This window comes from Lathyrus oleraceus, chromosome 7 (assembly GCF_024323335.1).
Source record: "Lathyrus oleraceus cultivar Zhongwan6 chromosome 7, CAAS_Psat_ZW6_1.0, whole genome shotgun sequence".
Classification (NCBI taxonomy): domain Eukaryota; kingdom Viridiplantae; phylum Streptophyta; class Magnoliopsida; order Fabales; family Fabaceae; genus Lathyrus; species Lathyrus oleraceus.
In genome coordinates, this window is record NC_066585.1 from 24,851,890 (window position 1) to 24,863,826 (window position 11,937).

Genomic DNA, 11,937 nt, shown 5'->3' on the forward strand with positions numbered 1-11,937 from the left:
TTAAATATTTCTTTTATAACGCATAAATTAATTATTGGAACAATGACACATGAATTTTTGGAGCAAAATTACAAGAGGAAATCACAGTAACATATATAGTAGTGTGTCACAAGTTTATTGTCTCTTTGTAACTGATATATGTTCTCTGAAATTTGATCATTAATGGACAAAAATACTTTGTATTTTTCTCCTTCAGAACAAACTAGTACTCATAACAAGAATACAATAGTTTTAGATAACAACGAGGTTTACTACTTGTTTGTAACAAGGTGAGAAAGATACTCTTTGCGGTGCAGAATGTACGCGTATACATACAGTATGTATTCACGTATATATACTTTTTGAAACCTATATCTTCTATTGTATTGATTCATATTTTGAGTGTAGAAGAAGAAAAATGGAGCAAAACAAAGACATAGAACAAGTTGTAAACAAGAAGCTGGGTGGTTATAGAACCATGCCTTTTATCATAGGTAGTAATTGTATTATTAATATATAACAAAAATTAAGGTTATGATGAATTATGATTACTAACATGTTTTGATTTGATTTTTGTTTTATTAGCAAATGAGACTTTTGAGAAAGTTGCAACGGTAGGACTTCATGTGAATATGATTTTGTACCTACTCAATGAGTATCAACTAGAACCTTCAACTGCAGCTATCATAATATTTCTATGGAATGCTGGATCCAATTTCATGCCACTTTTTGGTGCTTTTCTTTCTGATTCTTGTCTCGGACGGTTCCGTGTCATTGCTTGGGGAACAATCATCCACCTTCTTGTAAGTTATAACCGATATTGTTAGGCTGAACACTTTGTCTGTGTCTGTGGCTCGAACAAGGTTCGAACAGACACATGGTTTAATCTCGTTTTAATTTGATGCAGGGATTAATTGTGTTATGGCTAACTGCAATCATTAGGCAAGCAAGGCCGCCACGTTGCGACGAAAAACCATGCACGAGTACAACGGGAGCACAGTTCTTGTTTCTTTTCTCATCACTTGCTTTAATGGCGGTTGGAGCCGGTGGAATTAGGCCTTGTTCTTTAGCTTTTGCAGCGGATCAGATAAACGATCCGAAAAGTGCGAAAAATGAGAGAGTGATGAGGAGTTTCTTCAACTGGTATTATGTTTCAGTTGGTGTTTCAGTGATGGTTTCAGTGGTGTTCATAGTGTACATACAAGTTAAAGCAGGTTGGGTTGTTGGTTTTGGTATTCCTGTGGGTTTGATGTTTTTTTCTTCTGTCATGTTTTTCTTGGGATCTTTTATGTATGTTAAAGTTAAACCAAACAAGAGTTTACTTGCTGGATTTGCTCAAGTAATTGTTGCATCATGGAGAAACAGACACATGAAACTGCCTCAAAACAGCTCTGGTTTGTGGTATTCTCACAGTGGTTCTATTCTTGTTCATCCTACGGACAAAGCAAGGTACTACTTTGTCTTATTCAATTAAGAATCTATTATATTAACCAAAGGGTTTACCTCTTGGTGAAAAAGCTTGAGACTTGAGTGTTTCTCACTTTTTTACAAGATGGACTAAGGTTTTAGGCTCGCACTCTCTAATATGTCTATCTCGTCCCTTTTTTTTACAACCCCGGCATTAACATAAATTTTTGTAATTTTTAGACTTTCTACGATGTTTGCCTCACCCTGTCTTATTTTATTGTTTGGAATTTTGCGGGACAAACCTAAATGTGGCGGATATGTTCGTTTGTCATCCTAGTCCTAGTCCTAGTCCTAGGACAGGATACCGAGTTTTTAAAAAAAGAATCTATTATATTTTTATATTATTAAATTGAATATGTTTTGATTCTGCCTAGGTTCTTGAACAAGGCATGCATTATGAAGAATAGAGAGAAAGATTTAGACTCTAATGGTGCACCAATTGATCCATGGAGTTTGTGTACAGTAAGACAAGTAGAGGAATTGAAAGCAGTGATCAAAGTTCTTCCCATTTGGTCAACTGGAATCACAATTGGCATTACAATAAGCCAACAATCATTTTCTGTGGTACAAGCAAACACTATGGACAGAAAGTTTCACAATTTTGAGATTCCATCAACAAGTTTCACTGCATTTGGAATCCTCACATTAACCATATGGGTAGCTATATATGACCGTATCATAGTCCCTTTGTTAGCAAAATACACAAAAAGAGGAAAAGGACTTAGTTTAAAGCAAAGAATGGGAATTGGCATAGCAATCTCATGTTTATCTACTGCAGTGGCAGCATTAGTTGAGAAAAAGAGAAGAAACCAAGCATTAAGAGAAGGGTTGATGAATAATCCTAAAGGTATAGTGAACATGACAGCAATGTGGTTAGTGCCTCAACAATGTTTGGTTGGTTTTGCTGAGGCTTTTAATGTTATTGGACAGATTGAGTTTTTTTATTCTCAGTTTCCTAAAACTATGTCTAGCATTGCTATTTCATTTTTTGCTCTTGGACTTGGGACAGGGAATTTGGTGGCTAGTATTATAGTTAAGGTTGTTAAAATTGGGACACAAGGAGAAGGAAAAGTTAGTTGGTTGGAATCAAATATCAATCAAGGGCACTATGATTACTACTATTGGCTACTTACTATTCTAAGTTTGGTTAATTTGTTTTACTACTTCTGGTGTAGTTGGGCTTATGGAAGTGTGGAAGAGATTAAAAATTGGGATGAAGAGGTTGATGCTAAATGTGAGGAAGATCCTAAATGTGAGGAAGAGAATAGGTAGTTGGTTATCCAAATGGGTTAGTTGTCTTCTACGCAATGACACCTCTGGAAAAAGGCGTATCTGTGTCCGTGTCATATACCTGCACCGACACTTGTGATTACGTTTAATTTATTTAATTTTTGAAATGATTATCGATGTCGTCGTGTCAGGGTCGTGTTCGTGTTTTATAGGATCTCTGATATATTTTATAATGATTGTCGTGCTAAATACAAATTGTGAGGGTAGTTAATGAAGAGTGTTTTACTTCTTCTTGATGGGTGTTTGAAAAAGTTGTACAATCACAAATTAGGAATTACTTTTTGAATATAAATTTTTACTATCATCAAGGATTACTCCCTTTTGTAGAAATTACTTGGAATTACTTTTTGAATATAAATTTTTACTATCATCAAGGATTACTCCCTTTTGTAGAAATTACTTTAGTGTTTTAGTTCTAATATTAATAAAGTTTTAAGAGAAACTATTGAATTGTTTTCCATTACAATTTACTTTCAAAGGCAGTAATTTTAATAAGTTTATTATCTATTTTCAGATACATTTTAACTTTATTTATAGAGTATAACTATACTTGTAATGATATGTTTATTGTAATAAACTATGTTATGTTTTTTAATACATCATCTTCATATTCCTTTTCTTTAATATTCCATTTCTAAAACAACAAAATTGGTAGCAAAGATTATTTTCTTAAGGGACATGTGAATTTAATGCATAAAAACCACCCTTACAAATGGTTATTGAAATAAATTTCTCACTTGTTCCACCCAGTTTTAATGGTAAAAACTATCATGTTTAGACTTTTAAGATGTCAGTTTATCTTGAAGTATTAGACCTTTGAGATGTTATAGAAGAAGACTATGAAGTACAACTATTGCCTACAAATTCAACAGAGTCTTAGATGAGGAATCACAAAGAAAGAAGGACATGAATGTCTAAAGATAAAGTTTGTTTATTCTCTACATTGTCAAAAACCACCGAAGTAGAATCACAGTAGATGCCACCGAAAATGTCAGATAAGAAGGTGAAATTACCCGTGTTTGAAGAAGATGACCCTGGAAGGGAGAGAACGATAGCCGGAGTGGGTCATTGGATCGGTGGAAGGGTTTTAAGCATCTTCCTTATGAAGAAGCAATAGAGATGAGGGCAAAAGGACTATGTTTTAATGTGGAGGTAAGTATCACCTAAACCAACATAAGTGCTCTGATAAATGATTGTGATTGTTAATTCTAGGCGAGGGGGAAAGCTTTAATGATGAAGGAGAGATACTAGCAACAGAAGTGGATGAGTCGGAGGAGGAAGAAGAGATTGAGGCGGAATGCAAACTATATCCGGAACAAGGCCCCGTAAATGTGAGACCTTATAAATATCCTCACCATCAGAAAGAAGAGATTGAAAGACAAGTTAAGGAGATGTTAGATGCCGGAATCATCCGCCCTAGTATGAGTGCTTTCTCAAGTCCGATTATATAGGTCAAGAAAAAGGATTCTTCATGGAGAATGTGCGTGGATTACAGGGCTCTCAACAAAGTCACAATTCCGAACAAGTATCCTGTTTCAATAGTCGATGAGCTACTAATTACATATCTACATAGCAAATCAATCTATGTACAGTACTTTTTTATATATAAACCTGTGAGCTATATACAGCCCCCAATGAGCCTATAAGGTTTAATGAATTTAGAATTATCAAGGAAAATTTCATCTTGTCTTCCTGTACAAGCACAGTGAGTAACTTCTTTTAAGTCATTTCCCAAGCCTGCAATCACCAGAAATTTCTTTCTATTGTTATTCATTTCGAGAGGGTCAAATGCTACATCAAGTTATTAAGTAAGAAAAAGATATAACCAATTCAACTTAAAATTCAAGCAAAAAGTTTAGTACCTGAATTTGGCCATCTGAAGTTCCAATCACCAAAATGTCTTCATTGCTGTCTAGACTCATGCAATTAACCTTACAATTTGTACCCAACTGTAACGTGTCAACTCTAATGTGTTTCTTCTTATCCCAAATTTCTACGACACCTCCCTTACACCCCAAATAAATTAATTCTGAACTCACTGCCATAGCCCTCACTTCTGATCCAGTTTGCAGTGATCCAACCATGTTGTAATTGGAATTGTTCCATATCTTGACGTACAAGCAAAACAGTCAGTTAACTATGGTAAGACATCGATCAAATTAAAATCAAGAAGCTCAAAGAGTTTCTAGGCTTTGGAATTTGTTATATCATGAAATCTGATGTTTGTAGCAAGAATTAAGTGTTTAGACCTTTACATAACCACTATACAATATATGTGTGAGATACCTTTATAGCAGATCCGTCCAAGGAAGAGCCAACTGCATATATAAGTTCACCATGAATTTTCAGAGCATGAATAGGATTGGCTTTCCCAAGTAATCTTTTAGAACCACTTTGAATATTGCTGATAGTTCCGGTGGCCAAATGTATCTCCTGAAATATCACAATAAGATTATTACCATTATGTTGAGATACCTTCACATACTGCAAGTTGAGATAGCACCACATTGGATTTAGGCTACATCATACTTCTTAAAATTTGATACCTGAACACTACTATCATGGCATCCACAATATAATCTTCCATGAGCATGAGCCAAACACTTCACATATTTACTAGAATTTAACAGTTTCGATTCTCCATTTAATGATTGAACCTGATTAGAGAGAGGGAGAAGTAATTATGGTACACAATACATTACTTTAGTCAATATGTATGAACTAAATCTAAAGCATTTTGAGCATTCGACGGGAAAGAAGCAAATCGGTTCCAAAAATTAGTGGCATGTCAATATTCCACTTGGGGGTTGAGTTTTGGATACAATCAGATAGGAATGAAACTGCAATATCCAGCTCAGAGAATGTCTGTGTTTGAGAGAGGGAACTAGTATTATTTTATAATCTTGTATGAGTACCTTGATACCAGCCCCTTGTGGAATGAAACAAGTTGTGCTATTGGTTACAACTAAATTATGAATCTGGTCCTTCATATCTTGCACCTGCTCACAATGTATTGTTTCCTTTCCAATAGACCAGATCTGTTTTTCAATAAAACAAAACCATTGTTAGCAGGCTTCCTGATATTTAGATTAGAGCTGTCATTTTTTACCTTTGCAGTTCGATCAAGTGAACCACTGTAAAGTCGGTCACCAGATTCTGAAATTGTCAAGTTTGTCACGGCCTTAGTATGTTCTTGGATCTCTTGCAACAGAAGTAATACGTTATCTTTTAATGTCCACACCTTCAAAAGTTACAAAGTATTTTCAAGTAAGCTATTCAATCACAGTAAAGTTGTCATATGAAGCCAAGAACCAAACATTTTTCTAATGACTAGGTATATATGTCATGGTACTCTTAAAGCCATTAAATCTTTCAAGCAAATGGAAAACACCATGTCATGAAACTTTACTCCTTTTTGTGAAACCTTATATGTTTTTTTAATGCGTTTAGCTCATGCTAGCACCAAATTCAAATAAGCTATAATAGATAAAACTTATATGTCAAACTGGCATAAACTTTATATTTTGTTTCAATAATTGTAATCATGACACATTAAAATTTACATGGTATGTGAAATCCTAAATTTATTACCTTGATTCTTCCATCTGTATGGCCTGAAATAGTTTTATCCTTGAACCAAATGACAGACAACACTTCTCCATTATCTCTGCAATCTACTTGAATTAGCTCTTTATGTCTCCAAATGTCCTGTTACATTAAAGAATTTTAAATCATCTGCTATGCCTACACTAGAAAATGGTCTAAGAATACACCAAACTTAACTGTTTTAGACTGATTCTCATCAACCAAAACATTCAGCATCTCTGATGCCAAGGGAGATAATCTCTTTAGTTCTCTCAAACCTTTTAAGATATCCTTAGCGTAGGAAGCAGTTAGATCACGTACGCCATCTGAAATTTACAATATCAAGTACAATCATCATATATTGCTGCCTTGCATAAATGACATGCAGGCTTTTGAACACAAATATAGAGAAGCCAAAATAATATCATGTTATCTAAATCAGTTAAATACTGTATTTGAGTAATTTATGATGCTAACATAAACAGCAATTCAATACTATTTCCTTCATAGACTATTTTTATTTTCTTATTATTATCATCTTTCTATTCTGTTTTATTTAAATCAAGGTTGGAAAAAATTGCTATGTTTGTGAAACTTACCAGAAAAATGAAGAAAGCTGTTGAGAGCAAGCATAGAAAGGATTCGGTGTTCTATATCCTTGGCAGAATTTAATTTATTTACAAACTGCTTTAGCAGACAGACACGGGCTGCTCCTTGTATCCCTGTATCTGGTAGAATGGTCAGCATGTTTACGAGCCACGTAGCGGATATAAAGCATGCTGAACGCAGTTCTGAAATTCTGCTCTTCATGCCATCTGCCAAAGCTTCAAAAAGTATACCAAATTCGTGGCTAACTAGAACAGATGCGATTTTTCTTTCCCAATCATCTGCTGCCTTCTCTTCTTCCTGTTGATTCCGAGTACACATAATTATATTTAAAATAACAGAACCCAAACAAAAAATTAGATATCAAAAGAACGTTAGGGAAGTAGAAAAAAGAAACTCAAAATACTGCAAGAGTTTCAAAGAACTTTACTGGTATTGTTTCAATTTCTGAGAAGAAGTTGCTGATATGATCCTCCTGTACAGCACTTCTGGGACTTTTGTCAACACCTGCACGTTTAAGAAGGACTTCTCTGATAAGAGGCTTTCCAAAGGAGTTGAACCTTCCCTGCAGTGACATGATTGTATCAGCAGCTGCTAACTGGGTAGTAGGGAAATCTGAGTTCCCCAGGCATGAAATAAGAGTATCTATTGCCTCTTCACGGTATATGCTCATCATTCTCGGTTCAACCTAAAAATAGAAGAATGAATGTTAACCCCCTATTACCAGAAAAACAGCTTTTTGCATATGCGATTTAAAGGCAGTAATACATAGAAAGTGTAACTCGAAATCTAAAGTAATTCCGATTTTTAAGATTTAGCTAGTACTATTATTAAATTTCAAGATTCATACCAGAAGATCAAGTTGGAGTAAAAGACTGGCCATGACTGGCCTTTGATCTTGAAGGGCTGTCTGCAAATAAATAAGAAGAGTGTGCATTGTACTAAAAGGTCCTTCTTCCTTAATAATGTGGAGGATTCGTTCATTGAATGTTCTCCTAGAAGGAACCAATAAAAAGCTGTTAGACATAAGCTAAAAAGTACATTAGTTTGATGGCAAATAATACTATAGAGGGCTCTAAACTTACTTGTTAAAGAATAAAAGACGGAAAATAATTAACTTTACTATTTGATGTTATCAATGCATTGTGTTTTTTACTAAACATTTTCTAATTCTTAATTCTTTAATCAGTATCTTAGTACATTAGTTAGCTAATAGTTTCTCGGTTTCACTGGAAAAATAAAATTAGATACTAGTTTGGTTAGCATAGTCATGAATACAAAACAGATATACCTATTTAGTTTGATCAACTCAGAAAAAAATTCAACAATCTTGAAACGTTCTGCATCTGTTGCACTGATGAAGCTTTCAAGAATAGGAGACAGCTCTGCTTTATCAGCAATGGTGCTCCTGCAGGTTCCGTCCTCTTCCATGCATCTCAATAAGATCTCCACTGCAGCAATCCTCTCCTCTGCCCATTCAGCTCCCAAACTTCCAACAACAGCTTCAATTGCTTTCTCAGAGAACATAGTTTTGACAACCGAAGACGCAATTATCTCACCGCTGCTTCCAATAACCTGTGCCAGTAGAAGAACTGCAGCTGTTCTGGGATTTAAACACATCTTAACTAAGTCTTCCTCTTTCCTATTGAAAACTGCTATGAGGGACTCCACTATGGCCATCTCGGAAAGAGTCACAGTGGAAGGGTTTAGGACATACAATAGCACAACAGCCTCTGTCAACCCTTTCTTGAAAAGAGCCACTATACATTCAACATCGGTATCCACACGTGTGAGAGTCTGAATAACAACATTGTCTCTAGACCCCATCTCGGCCAGGAGAAAAACTGCTGCCTGTAGGACCTGGGGTTCAACAGAATTGAAAAGTATCTCCACAAACCCGTTAATTATTGGAGGTTTTGATAGCATGCTATGGATATCCACTCCCAGATTCCCTCCTCTCCACAACTTCTCAATTTGAAGAACCGCCATTTCAGATTCCTGGAGAATCTCTGACATGTATAGGTTATTGATTGCACAGCGTAACTCACTAATCATCCCATCAACGGTGGCTTGTGTTATGACACTATTAGGAGAAGCTGAAGGCATTGTTGTTTTTACTTCTTCTTCGTTATCTTTGAATGGACTCTCGCATGTTGGCAGGACTGAACTGGGGTTGCATTCTTTCCAGCTGGCAACTAGTCTTTTGAGCACATAATTTGTTTTAGGTAGCTTGGTATTTTGCAGCTTCTGGCGAGTGATAGGACAAGTTATGTTCTCTCTATTGAACCATTCCTCAATAGCTTTACGTTCATACGTCTGACCAGTCTCAAGAGTCACTGGATCATCAAATATGTTACTGGTTATCGGACAGACAAAGTCTTTAGGAGGCGTTTGTTTCCCACTTCCAATAAGCAGCGTGTTTTCGTAATCTGCCATTGGATCATCTGGGGCGCTAGAAGCAGGAAGAATCCAAGTTAAAGGAAATGTAGCAGACAACAAAATATTGAAGAATGATTTTTTAATAAATATACCCCATGGATTCCTTTAAGATGGCTAGCATTTGTTCCTGGGTTTGGCTTTGTTGAGGCTCCAACAATGCTATATTTTTGTCTTTTTCCTACAAGACATATTCAGCACTTAGCACTAAAAGAACTAAAACAACAAGCATAGAAAATTCAGTCCCTATTGGATTTCCTGTCTCTAGGTGGCATCAATTACCTCGTTTTCAGCTTCAGAATCTGAAGAAGAACAAGGTGAATTCTCATCTAAAGAAAATTGAGTTTCAGGGGCTGAGTTTAAATAGACTGGTGTTGTCCAATATTTAGAAGATTTTGGGGGATTGAGGACTGTGGGAGGGACTCTTTGAGGATATAATGGTGCCTGGGAGGATCTACTGCTGGAATTGCTGCTCAAAAATTCAATAGACGTATCCCTTTCGGACCACATTGGCTGCATGAATCAGTGGAAGAGGATAAGGAAATGATGAAATGCTCATCAAATGCATATGCCTCAAGTCATCAAACCAAAACACAAAGAAACTCCTGGTTTTCTCCAATACCAACAGACCTTATTTCAATTACAAATTTGTTTCTGGCTATTAAGAAACAAAGCATCACAAATCAAAACTCATTCGTTCATCATGGACCGTGACTTAATGCACAACAACTAACAAATTTTGAGTGTTCCGATTTTAACAACATCTGCATAGTAAGGTTCCACCAAATAGTAAAACATCATGGACTACATCACTATGCTATGGAAATCTTCTCCATGGAAAATTGAAGTATGTTTTCCAATTATTTGAAACATATAAAAAACAAACTCAAGACCTCCATGTTTTCATCACAGATCAAATTTATAAAGTTGAAGCTTTAAAGTATCTAATATCTAGATAACTTGCACAAGATTTTATAAAAACGTAATGAAATTAACACTAACGATAAACAAACATAAACACTGGAAAGTTGAATCGAAGAAAAGTAACAAATCTGTAAAGAAAGAAAAAGCCAACATTACATTATACCGTCCGTTCTCCAACTCAGGCATTTGCATTTCTTCCATTCTATGCTCTCCGCCACCACCATTGCCATCTTCTGCAGCGCTTTTCAGTATCAGCAAAGGTGGAGTAACAGCCGCATCTTCATCTTTATTCATCAAAACTTCTTTAAAGTACAAAGCCAGAACCCTACAGTTCTCATCTAGAACCTCTCCGTACTCTCTTTCCAACTCCCTCAGCTTTGAGGCTTGTTCACCACTCACATTCGACAACAACTTCGCGTAAGGCATAACCACTAACTCGTCGGAGTAGTCACTCGTGGTTACACAAGTGGATGGCAAAATCAGTGTTCTCTGTTCATCGAACCATCGGAAAACAGGGAAGAGATGGATATAAAATAGGCGCTCGTAGAGAGATGGTGCTATTTCAGATCGTGCGAGGGAAGGATTAGAATGGAAGATTTGAAGAAGACTAATGGCGGATTCATCAGAGCGGTTACGGAGGATAAGAATGAGGGAGAGAATGAAAGAAGAAAGAGGATAATCAGTGAGAGGAAGGAGAAGCTTCTCGGCTAGGGAGAGCGAAGAGGAACGAATAGAGGAACTAGAGTACGAAATGGCGCTTTCGAGAGCGTCTGCAGCGAGGTTCAATTGTTTCAGGTTTACTTGATTTACAGGAGTTTCACGGTGGAGAGTTTCAATGAGGTGACGCCGGAGTTCTGATTGATGAATCACGCCGGTGATGAATGCGGTTACGTAGCGGAGGATCTGAGCTTTTGTTGTGACGGTTACGGCGTTCATGGCGGAAGTTTGATCGGAATGAGAGTGAAGTAAGAGTTCAAGACGTTAACGGAAATAAACAGTATTAACCGAATCAATTTGCGGGAACGAAAAACTCGGAACGGGACGGCAGATTAAGATATGACCAGTTTACCCTTATGTTAAAGTCTTGAAATAATCTATATACGACAAAGGTAATAGTGGCGATAAAAAAACGTATAGATTATGATTTTGTTATTTAATCAAAAAATGATGAAAAAGACAATGTTTAGAGGGAAATAATAATAGTAAGTGCTAATTGGCTGCATCTTCACAGATGTATGCGGAAGGAGGGTAAGACCGACCAAAAGAAAGGGACATTTTGGTAATTATAATATTAATTTTGAAAACTCGCGGCAAAACGTGAAATAGTGGGACCCGTTTTGCCGTCCAGCCGGCTTGGTTTGACTGTTAATCACATCACGCGGGATTCATCATCACTGGTTTCTGGATTTTGGATTCATGTTTTTTTTGTTGTTATATTTGTAGTAGATAATATTTTAAATTAGTTTTTTTTTTCAATCTGATTTTATTGTAGTATTTTAATTGCTGGATTTTTACTAGTTCAACTTTGTTTAATTAATTAATATTTCTCAGTCAAAATAATTAATTAATGCTTTATTTTCATCGTTCAAAAAAATAGTTTTATTAACTTTCTTGTTTTTGTTTTGTTTTGTATCTTTTTAATTCAGATTT

The 11,937-nt window shown here is 35.9% G+C and overlaps 2 protein-coding genes across 2 annotated transcripts; one reads left to right on the plus strand and one right to left on the minus strand.

Moving 5' to 3' along the window:
* Positions 1–283: 283 nt before the first annotated feature.
* On the plus strand, positions 284–3,050 carry LOC127106444 (protein NRT1/ PTR FAMILY 1.1). Its single transcript, XM_051043734.1, has 4 exons — positions 284–473; positions 565–782; positions 887–1,428; positions 1,821–3,050. Exons 1-4 carry the CDS (start codon positions 398–400, stop codon positions 2,716–2,718), a joined length of 1,734 nt encoding a protein of 577 aa, XP_050899691.1. The 5' UTR covers positions 284–397; the 3' UTR covers positions 2,719–3,050.
* Positions 3,051–4,293: 1,243 nt separating this feature from the next.
* On the minus strand, positions 4,294–11,372 carry LOC127106445 (putative E3 ubiquitin-protein ligase LIN). Its single transcript, XM_051043735.1, has 15 exons — positions 10,444–11,372; positions 9,646–9,876; positions 9,459–9,544; positions 8,219–9,379; positions 7,778–7,922; positions 7,358–7,615; positions 6,921–7,227; positions 6,520–6,647; positions 6,328–6,444; positions 5,846–5,977; positions 5,652–5,774; positions 5,283–5,393; positions 5,023–5,169; positions 4,599–4,844; positions 4,294–4,473 (listed from the first exon to the last, which is right to left on the minus strand). The coding sequence occupies exons 1-15, from the start codon at positions 11,221–11,223 to the stop codon at positions 4,456–4,458; spliced, it is 3,990 nt and encodes a 1,329-aa protein (XP_050899692.1). The 5' UTR covers positions 11,224–11,372; the 3' UTR covers positions 4,294–4,455.
* Between the last annotated feature and the right edge of the window lie 565 nt (positions 11,373–11,937).